The sequence below is a fragment of the Chionomys nivalis genome, chromosome 17, assembly GCF_950005125.1.
Source record: "Chionomys nivalis chromosome 17, mChiNiv1.1, whole genome shotgun sequence".
In the NCBI taxonomy this organism is placed as follows: domain Eukaryota; kingdom Metazoa; phylum Chordata; class Mammalia; order Rodentia; family Cricetidae; genus Chionomys; species Chionomys nivalis.
The window spans coordinates 55,430,037-55,441,274 of NC_080102.1; the positions used below are offsets into that span (position 1 = coordinate 55,430,037).

The 11,238-nt window shown below is 44.2% G+C and overlaps 2 protein-coding genes across 2 annotated transcripts in view; both read left to right on the forward strand.

The window, feature by feature from the left end:
- Positions 1-284, forward strand: part of LOC130888384 (olfactory receptor 8S1) — a 3,211-nt gene extending 2,927 nt beyond the window's left edge. The window contains 1 exon segment of the mRNA XM_057791291.1: positions 122-284. Coding sequence (XP_057647274.1) covers positions 122-284 — 163 coding nt within the window.
- A 7,242-nt stretch (positions 285-7,526) lies between these two features.
- LOC130888386 (olfactory receptor 8S1-like) lies at positions 7,527-10,642 on the forward strand. The gene is made up of 2 exons (XM_057791292.1): positions 7,527-8,290; positions 10,480-10,642. The coding sequence occupies exons 1-2, from the start codon at positions 7,527-7,529 to the stop codon at positions 10,640-10,642; spliced, it is 927 nt and encodes a 308-aa protein (XP_057647275.1).
- Positions 10,643-11,238: the final 596 nt, after the last annotated feature.

An 11,238-nucleotide genomic window follows, 5' to 3' on the forward strand; every position in this document is an offset into this window, starting at 1 on the left:
ACAGTCCACTTGACCCTGAGGTGCCTTGTGCATTCGGCAAGAGTGGATGGCCCATGGCTGCCAACAGTATTGCCAACCTCATCCTGAGTTCACTTTGCTCCTTTGTGTAATTCCTCCCAAGGTACATGACTCCAGCATCCGGCTCAACCCTGGAGTTAGTGCTGTCTTTGCAGTACAGTGTGGTGACCCCGCTGCTAAACCCCCTCATCTACAGCCTGAGAAACAAAGACGTGAAGGCAGCTCTGAGGAGGATGCTGACCAGGAGGTCCAGGCTGACCTTGTAGCCCAGGTACTCCTGCTCCTTCGGGGATGGGGAGGGGAGTTATAGAAGGAAGATGCTACAAGAAGCCATCTTACTACTCACCCATCTCTATGTTGCCACAACAGAGGAAGTTCTCTTCTCAGATTGCCCTACCCCTAATCGTTATATAAGGAAACTTCCAGAACAGAGCAAGTAATTCCCCACTAATCCAAGAGACCCACTTAGTGCATTAGAAAATCTTCAGAGCTCCACTAGCCATTTCTGCAACTCTTGGTTTTCCCCTTCCCTGGTCCTTTATTTTGTCTGTGCTCAGAGTATGAATGCACATGTCAGACCACTGGTGACGATAGTGCCACATTCCAGGACAGTAGCATCTTTGTTGGACAAACACAACACTCACCCACCTTTTTCCATCCCAAGGGATCATTTGAAAGATCTAAATCTCCACAATAAGTAAAAAAGAGACAAATTAAGTGTGCCTCTGGAGTCCTGTCTTCACTCATAAAAGCAGTGCCCTGAGTATTTTCTAATTCCAATGGATGGATTTAGAAAACACTATTCTGAGTGAGGTAACCCAGACACAAAAAAAAATGAATATGGTATGTACTCACTCATAGGTGGATACTAGCTATAAACAAAGGATATTGAGCCTATAGTTCGTGATCCTAGGGAAGCTAAGTAATAAGGTGAACCCAAAGAAAAACATACATAGACCCACCTGGATATTGGAAACAGACAAGATCTCCTGACAAAACTGGGAGCATGGGGGTGGGGAGTAGAATGTAGGAGAGATGGGGAGAAGGAGAAAAGGAGGGGAGAAGGGGAGTGTTGAGCAGAACATGAGGAAATGGGATAGTCAAGAGGGAGAAAGGACAGATTTGAGAGCAAGAAAAGAGATATCTTGATTGAGGAAGCCATTGTGGAGTTAGCAAAAAAACTGACTCTAGAAAAATTCCCAGGAATCCACAAGCATGACCCCTGCTAAGACCCTAAGCAATAGAGGAGAAGGTGCCCATACTGGCCTTGCCCTGTAGTCAGACTGATGATTATCTTAAATATCACTATAGAACCTTCATCCCACAACAGATGGAAACAGAGGCAGAGACCCACAACACAGCACTGGACTGAGCTCCAAAGATCCAGTTGAAGAGTAGAAGGAATGAGAATATGAGCAAAGAGGTCAAGACCATGAAGAGTTCATCAGCTGGACTGGGAAGAAACAAGCATAGGACCAAACTCCCTACTCCATCTGAATGTGGCTGACAGTTGTATGCCTGGGGCAAACTGAGGGGCCACTGGAAGTGGCACTGGGATTTATCTCTACTGCATGTACTGGCTTTTGGGGATCCTATTCTCTTTGGATGTATACCCTGTTCAGCATAGATGTAGTAGGGAGTGCCTTGGACTGGGAGTGCCTTGGACTTTGCACAATGCAAAGTGCCTTACCCTCTCTTAGGATTAGAGGGGGTAGAGTGGGAGGATGTGAGGAGGGAATGGGAGGAGGGGAGAGAGTGGAAATTTGGATGGGTATTTTTTTAATCCAATAAAAAAAGAACTACAAATTCTTTCAGAGTTTATTCTGTACAAATACTAAAACAAGAAAAAGTATTTATACAATTATTAAACTGCAACATTGTTATTGAAAACAAACACTGATCTCTAATAAACTCATTTCTCTTGCATCTATTCTGTGAAACAATCTGCCGCTGAGGAAACAATAACACAAATGAAAAAGGCTAACAGGCAGGATGTTCATGTGCTGCAAAGGGGTTGATTGACTAGTATTATATAACTCAAATATTTTGAAATTTGGTTTATTTTTTGTTTCCTGTGCATGGGTGTTTTGCCTGCGAGTGTGTGTGTGCACCACGTGTGTGCTGTGCCGGTGAGGGTCCGAAGGAGACATGTGATTCCCCAGAACTGAACTTACAGGCAGTTATAAACTGCCATATGGGTGCTGGGAACTGAAGAGCGTCCTCTGCAAGAGCAGTTGCCAATGTGTCGACACTCTAGTAACTTTGTGTATACAGAACTCTTTGAGGCAGGGAGTCCGACCCTCTATAGGACTGGAGCCTTTCTCCTCTTCTCCATATGGGGAGATTAGGGGGACAGATCCATGGAAGAGATATTTGGTGAAGCTGAGTAGGAAATAAATAGATACAAGGTAAAAACACAAATTTGTAAGCATAATCAGTTAGGGACTGGAGAGTTTATTGGCTAAGACTGTTGTGGGAGCTTCTTCCGCTCCTTCAGCCAATAGCTGCTGAGATATCAGCCCACTGGGGCGTGGTCTCTCTCCCTTTAAAAAAGCGGCCACTTCCCTCAATTCGCTCTCTGGCTTCTGGCTTAGCTTCTGGCAACTAGGTTCACTTCCTGATTGCGCGGAGTGCTGTTGTCTGGGAGGGTGAACTGTAAGTTTTTCCCCCTTAAATAAATAACCATTCTATTTGTCATAATTCCAAACTGGTGTGGGATTGTTTGTGACTTACGCCTTTATAAGATTACTTGCCACTCTTCCAGAGGACCTGAGTCAGATTCCCATATCAGGCAATTCCCAGCCCCCTGTAGCTACAGCGCAGGGCATCCGACGCCCTCGTCTGGACTCCATCACCTGCACTTTCCTGCCAGGCACTCACATCGACCCAGACACATAAGGAAATATATATGCAATATTTGAAAACAATAAACCATGCTATTAAAAGGATTGTATGCTAACAATTAGGAACCTAAATAAATACTCGGAAGTAAATACTCTATTCATCAACCTGAACAGAAAAAGCAATGATACATTGGTAAATGTAAACAGAAAAAGTAAAGATGTGGCAGTACAGAGTGAGAGAAGAAATTATGTAAATATGGTACTCATATGAAATTCTCAAAAATACGCTGGACTTGGAGGCACTCGTCTTTAATCCTGAAACTTGGGAGGCAGAGGCAGACAGATCTCTGTGAGTTTACAGCCAATCAGGTCTACAGTGCAAGTTCTAGGACAGCCAGGGCTACATAGAGTTTATGTTATCAAGAGACCCTGTTTTAGACCGATATATATACACATATTTTTATATATATATATATGTATATATACTCCCTTTTAATATATATATACATATATTATACACACACATATATGTATGTATATTAAAAGAGAATACTTAAAACTCGAAAGGAGTGGTGGTATGGGGGGAATAAGGAAGAAATTTGAAGTGAGGGTATGAAATTCTCAATTATTTTTTCTTTTTTTTTTGCTTTATTTTGTGTATTGTTGTGGTTTGGTTTTTGGTTTTTTAAGACAAAGTTTCTCTGTGTAGCACTAGCTATGCTGGAACTCAATCTGTAGATCAAACTGGACTAAAACTTGAAGCTCCACCTGGCTCTCTCTCCCAGGTTTAATGTTGTGATTAAAGGTGTGCACCACCACCACCTGGTACCATTTTTTGTTTTTAAAGTATATATTGTGTTTTTATTTATTTATTTTGTATGTATGCTATGAGTTTGCATGTCATGTTGCATATGTAGACCTCAGAAGACAACTTGTGGGAATGCTGTATTCATACCATTTCCCCCTCCTGGAATGCTGTATTCACACCATTTCTGCCTACTAGAGTGCTGTGTTCACATATTTCTGCCTTCTGGAGTGTTGTATTCACACCATTTCCCCTTCTTGAGTGCTATATTCACACCATTTCGTCCTCCTGGGCTGCTGGATTCACACCATTTCCCCCCACTGGAGTACCTTATTCGCACAATTTCTGCCTTCTGGAGTGCTTTATTCACACTGTTTCCCCCTGCTGGAGTGCTGTATTCACACCATTTTCCCTTCCTGGAGTGCTGGATTCACTCGATTTCGCCCTCCTGGACTGCTGGATTCACACGGTTCCCCTCCAGGAACATTGTATTCACACCATTTCCCCCTCCTGGAGTGCTGTGTTCACACCATTTCCCCCTCCTGGAGTGCTGTGTTCACACCATTTCCCCCTCCTAGACTGCTGGATTCACACCATTTCCCCCTGCTGGAGAGCTGTTTTTACATCATTGGCTCCCTTCAACCCCTCCCATTCTCCCCCTTCGCAAATTCATAAAGAAGCTACGTTCTGAAGCACAGACTTTTACAGAAATCTACAACTGGTCGTAATATACAGAACACTGATCATAGTGTGCCCTACACCAGCTGATACTTCTACAACACACCCCTACACTGAAGGCTCTGGGACCATCTTTGAAGGAGAGGTAGAAAGACTGTAGAAGCCAGAGGACCAGGATATCTGCTGCAAGACAGTATCTCCTGTGAGTGACAGGGAAGCTGTGCTGTAGTGGGGGCTGCGGGCTGTGTTCCTGCCACCCCAGCTCCTGGTTGCCTGGCTAGCTTATGCCCCAAAATAACAATACACAAACTGTATTCATATAAACACTGCTTGGCCTATTAACTCTAGCCCTTACAGGCTAATTCTCATATCCTGATCAACCCATCTCTAATAATCTGTGTAGCATCAGTCTTACCGGTAAAGATTCAGCATGTCTGACCTGGCGGCTTGCTTCATTGTGTCTGCTCTGGGGAGGAGCGGCATCGCATCTGAGCTCACTTCCTCCTCCTCCCAGCATTCTATTCTGTCTACTCCACCCACCTAAGGGATGGCCTATCAAATGGGCCAAGGCAGTTTGTTTATTGACAAATGACCTTCCTCCATCACTGTGCCCATGGAATCTCAACAATATGGTCACCTAAACAAAATCAAGAACGGGAAAATGAATATGCCAATGTCAACGGGGAAAATCAAGGCCCCGCTCCTGGATGAAGAACCCAAGAAATGAATAATGGCTGAGAGAGATAATCAGTCTGCTCCAGGGGTGAGGCCCTCATAGGTGATTTAGGCCTAAGCAATCAACCTTAAACATATATATGAGCAACATTAAATAAACTCCCCTGGTCATATTTATAAATGTGTGTTCGGGAATGTGAGTTTGTGTGTGTGTGTGTGTGTGTGTGTGTGTGTGTGTAACAGCATTGATTCAAGAAAACGAGGTCATGATTGGGTTTTTTTAACCTTCATATTAGTGTAAGTTAAGTTGCATATGTGTTCAGTAAGAGGAATGTTTCAGTTGAATATAATGTACAGAACTTGTCACAGTTCTTTTTCCAGCCTAACACATTATTAGATTTGTGGAGGTATCTGAACAACATGTGACATCCTAGTCAAGGGAAATGCATTTCTGGAGAAGAAGCCTAGAAGAAGAGGCATAGCAGATACTATGCCAAGTTGGGCAAAGTTGGAGGGAAAGGGGTTGTGTGTTTGTTTCTCAGAATTTTGTGCATTGTACAATGAATATGCCTATAACCTACTGATATATCAGAGATATTTTTACATAATAATAGAACTAAAAACTCAGGGCCTTCTTTATGATGTAACTGACTAAAACAAGAGTACCACAAAGAAAGAGTCAGCCCAGAGGCCCTGCTCAGAACCGCAGAAGACCAGCTAAAGGTCCCCAGGGACCTCTTTCCCTCTCTCAGGGCTAAAGTTGACTCAGAGTCCCAATGGCCATTGTTATTTGTAAAGCAGAATTTTGGAAAACTACCCTTCCCCTTGGACTTAAGACTATGGAGATGAATCCTTATTCAGAAGTCTCATGTGGGCTAGAGAGGCTGATAACCAACTAAGACTCATAACCAAAATTTAAAGAGCTCAGTGCCCAGAAGTCCCTCACCTCTATCCCCTAGGACTAAGTCAAGGGAAGCCTACAGAAACTAAGTCCAACCGTGGCTTTTGTTCACTGTTGGAGAGGATGTTCTCTGGCATTCTCCACTAAGCAAACACATCTGGTTTCTGCTTTGGAATCCAGGTAAGGATAACTCTTATTTAAATTCATCTTCTCCCAAAACTGCCCACTCTGGGAACCCATGACAGTGATAATCATGAATGGAGATCAGATCTTTGTGTAAGAACGTTCTAGCTATCCACTGAGAAGAGAGACAACCTCCTTACCTCCCTCTGGTCTAAAACTGAACCCTGTAACTGTCCATTCTACCAACTAACTATCCTTTATCCCTCCTCCTTTTGGAGACAAGATATCTGTAATGTTCAGAAGTTGGGTGATGTAAGTTTGATGTGGCTTTATCCACATTCACTTCAAAGATTCTCGGGTCCCTGTGGACTCTCGTGTAAATCTGGAGAATGCAGTGAAAGCAGAGGGCATTGTCCTCACTTCCATTTTAGGGGCTTCCCCTGACAAGTGTCCGTGAAACTTTGAGCCACTTCTGCTTGGGCTACTAGCATACAAAGGGACAAGGACTTTCTATTCAGTAACAAATGCGCACCCCAAAAAATCAAATCACTTTGCTTCATCATTCTTAGAATGACTAAAATGAAATGGATCTTGGAAACCATTTGGTTTTCCAGATTGTTTTACATCTATTGGGGGTGGGTTGTGTGTGGCACTGTATGTATGTGGATTCAGAGGACAGCATGCAGGAGTCAGTGCTCTCCTTCCATCCTTCCACTCTGAGTTCCAGGGACAGAATTGAGACCATCAGCCTTGTGGCAAGCTCCTTTACTCACTAAGCCATCTGACTGCCCTCCTGAATTTTGTTTCGTTTTGTTTTGTTTTGTTTTGTTTTGTATCTCGAGACAAAGTTTCTCTGTAACTTTGGTGCCTGTCCTGGAACTATCTCTTGTATAAAAGATTGGCCTCATCTCACAGAGATCCATCTGCCTCTGCCTCCCAAAGGCTGGGATTAAAGATGTACACTACAACCACCTGGCTCCTACTGACAGTTTTAAATGAAAAATTCAAGTGACTTAGAAACTTATGAGGACAGAGAAAGGACTGGCACCATCATTGGATGTCGCAACACTTCTCCCAAAATTCAGACATCATTATAGTCTGTCATGCACATGTCCAGCCAAAATATTGACTGCTGATCCACTGTGCCAGGCAGTCAGTCCCGCAGGTTGAGCTTGACGCTCTTTGGAAGTAGAACATAAGACGTCTCAGAGTCCAGGGGTCTGTGCTCAGCTTCTTTCCCCTCTTTCTCCTTCTCTAATCCCGTTTCTCCTTCCCTCCTTTTCTAGTTCTCATCCTCCACATGCTGCCCACACACCTTCACTCTGCCTAGGAGGTCACTGCCCTGAGCTAGGATGTGCTGATGATCTAACACAGCAGAAATGTCACTGCCACGCAATCCCTCCTGAGTCAACCATTCCGGAGCTGCATAGCAGTGCTGGACAATCTTTTCGGTTCTCGTCCCTGATGGGATGCTGAATGCGCCATGGAAGTTAGAAATGTCACTGAATTTGTGCTTCTGGGACTGACCAGCAACCCTCGGACTCAGGGGCTGCTCTTTGCACTCTTCTTGGTGATTTACCTCTTGACCCTTACGGGGAACCTGCTGATACTGCTGGTGATTGGCTGGGATCCCCACCTTCATACCTCCATGTACTTCTTCCTGAGACACCTCTCCTTTATAGATGCTTTCTACTCCTCAATCATTGTGCCTAAGTTGCTGAGGAACCTTATTTCTGAGTGGAAGACTATTTCCTTCCTTGGGTGTTTTATTCAGATCGCCCTGGTCCTATTTTCTGGGGCCACTGAAGCCTGCCTCCTTTCTGCGATGGCCTATGACCGCTTCCAGGCTGTGTGTCACCCACTGATGTATGTGGTCACTATGAATGAAAGAGTGTGCTCTGGGCTGGTGATCATATCATGGGTCTTAGGAATCACTGTTAGCCTAGCTAACACCTTCCTGCTATCTCAAGAGCACTTCTGTGGCCCAAACCTCATCTGCAGCTTTGCCTGTGAGGTTCCCCCAGTGCTCTTGTTGGTCTGTTCTGACCCCCACACTACTGTCGTCTCCATCCTGACAACCATGGTGATCTTAGGTCTTGGTTCTCTTGTCCTACTGCTGGGATCCTACAGCCGTATCATCACGACAGCCCTGGGCATCAACTCAGCCAAGGGTCGAAGCAAGATCTTCTCTTCATGCTCTTCTCATTTCCTTGTGGTCACCATCTTCTACGGGTCGGGAGTATCCAGGTGTGTCACACAACAGTCCCTTATCATAAAGGACGGGTGTTTGTCCCCTAACCTCTCTTGGTCTACATGAGCATGCAGTGTGGCAGGAAAGAATTGTCCTTAAATTCCATCCTGGATTCCTCAGGATTGAGCCCCAGTCCAGTCTGCTGTGGACTAGCTGTTTGGTTTTGAAAGGCTCACCTGTGGCTGGGGTAAATTTACCTCCCTTTATCTCAGTTGTCTCATGTGCAATAAAGGACAATAAGATTTACCCTGCTGATTTCACAGAAATGTTAGGAAAGTAGATGATTAAAGTTAGTTAGATCAATACCTTTTCCTTAAAGCTTGTGTCTTTGTGTGTGTGTGTGAGTGTGTGAGTGTGTGTGTGTGTGTGTGTGTGTGTGTGTGTGTGTGAGAGAGAGAGAGAGAGAGAGAGAGAGAGAGAGAGAGAGAGAGAGAGAGAGAGATGGGATTCCCCTCTGTATGCTGTGAACATGTTTCATCACCATTGGCTAATAAAGAAGCTACTTTGGCCTATGGCGGGGCAGAATATAGCTAGGCAAGAAAACTAATCTGAATGCAGGGAGAAAGGATGGTGTCAGGCAGACACCATGTAGTTGCTAAAGGAGAAAGATGCCAGAAACCTACCTGTAAGTCACAGCCTCGTGACAATACACAAATTAATAGAAATGGGTTATTAAAGGTATAAGAACTAGCTAGGAGCCATGGGCAAACAGTGTTGTAATTAATATAGTTTTTGTGTGATTATTCAGGTCTGCATTGCCAGGAAACAAAAGTGCAGTCTCCATTTATGTGTGTGTATATGTGTCTGTGTTTCTGTATTTGTATGTATGTGTGTGTGTCTGTGTGTTTGTGTGTGTGTGTGTACAGGTGCTGTAGAGGCCACACAAGGGCGCTGGATCCTCTGGAGCTAGAGGTACATGTGGTCACAAGCTGTCTGCCATGCATGCTGTGAACTAAACTACAGTCCTCTATTAAAGCAGCAACATTCTTAGCCCCTGAGCCATCTTCCCGGCACCTAAATAACTCCGTAAATCAAATCAAGCAGAGTCCATAAGGAACATTCTGGATATGTTGCATTTGTACCAGTGAACACAATGCCATTGATAAAGTAATAATGTTTCTTTGGGAAATAACCCTGTGGATACTTAAGATATGCCCAATAATTTAATCTTAATATTTTAAAATCATGTGTGCTGCTGAACCCATTTCTATCTCTCACTTTATTCACTAATTTTGGCTCCTTTTCTAGCCAAAGAAAAATAATACTAAAAAAATTGTTCCACCAAAATAATGTGTAGTGCCGACTGGTGGTGGCAAACACCTTTATTCTCAGCACTCAGATACAGAGGCAAGTGGATATCTGTGAGTTTAAGGCCAACCTGGTCTACAGAGCAAGTTACAGGACAGACTCCAAAGCTACACAGAGAAATCCTGACTCAAAAACAAAAACAAAACAAAACAAAAATAATGTGTTGGATCTGGAGAGACTGCTTAGTGGTTAGGATTACTTGCTACTCTTGCAAAGGATCAGGTTCAGTTCTCAGAACTACATGAAGGCTTACAAGCTTACAACCATCCATTATTCCAGTTCCAGGGGACCAGACACCCTCTTCTGACCTCCATGAGGACCATCCATGTATATGGTACACATCCACACATGCATGCAAACATTCACACACATTTACCAATTATTAATAATGATTATTAATAATTTGATATAGTTGTGAGATTAGTCCTCAGAGCCATACGTGTGGGAAGCAATGGCAGTATTGTGAACTAGACACATGGTTTTGCAAAAAAATAATCATCTCTAAATAAGAGCTTAGTGTGTCTGAATTGTTGTCAGTATAGAGAAAGGGTAATGATACTATCAAGATGCTCTCTGAAGAGAGGGAGATGCTATGGAAATGCATTAGCCCTGTCCTAACCTCAACCCCTAACCTCAACATAGAACTCATTTTCATGGGGGAGTTCCTTTCTGTGAGTTCACTCGTGCTTGGAAGCATTGGAAGACAGAAATGATTGACTTCCCAATGATCAGTCATTTCTAGAAGCTCTCAAGGCGACAGTCCACTTGACCCTGAGGTGCCTTGTGCACTCGGCAAGAGTGGATGGCCCATGGCTGCCAACAGTATTGCCAACCTCATCCTGAGTTCACTTTGCTCCTTTGTGTAATTCCTCCCAAGGTACATGACTCCAGCATCCGGCTCAACCCTGGAGTTAGTGCTGTCTTTGCAGTACAGTGTGGTGACCCCGCTGCTAAACCCCCTCATCTACAGCCTGAGAAACAAAGACGTGAAGGCAGCTCTGAGGAGGATGCTGACCAGGAGGTCCAGGCTGACCTTGTAGCCCAGGTACTCCCGCTCCATCGGGAGAGGGAGGGGAATTGTAGAGTGAAGATGGTACAGAAGCCATCTTACCACTCCCCCATCTCTACGTTGCCACAACAAAGGAAATTCTCAACCCCCATTGCCCTGCCCCTAGTCACGATATTAGGAAACTTCCAGAACAGAGCAAGTAATTCCCCACTAATCCAAGAGACCCACTTAGTGCATTAGAAAATCTTCAGAGCTCCACTAGCCACTTCTACAATTCTTGGTTTCCCCTTCCCTGGTTTTTTATTTTGTCTGTGCTCAGAGTATGAATGCACACATCAGAACACTGGTGACGATAATGCCACACTCCAGGACAGTAGCATCTTGGCTGGAAAAGACGCAACACCCACCCATCTGTTTCCATCCCAAGGGATCCTTTGAAAGATCTAAATCTCCACAATAATTAAAACAGAGACAAATTACATGTGTCTCTGGAGTCCTGTCTTCATGCATAAAAGCACTGCCCAGAGTAGAGCTCACCAAATCCACAGTAGTTACTTGTGGATGAAGTGGTGACTGCTGAAGATGCCTTCTCTTGCAGGCTCCTAGAAGATAGGAAGGGTGACGGTC

Excerpts from the sequence above, each read along its gene's own strand:
- LOC130888386 (XM_057791292.1), top strand. The coding sequence starts at position 7,527 with ATGGAAGTTAGAAATGTCACTGAATTTGTGCTTCTGGGACTGACCAGC. Across the intron at positions 8,291-10,479 it reads TACGGGTCGGGAGTATCCAG|GTACATGACTCCAGCATCCG; the intron begins GTGTGTCACACA and ends ATTCCTCCCAAG.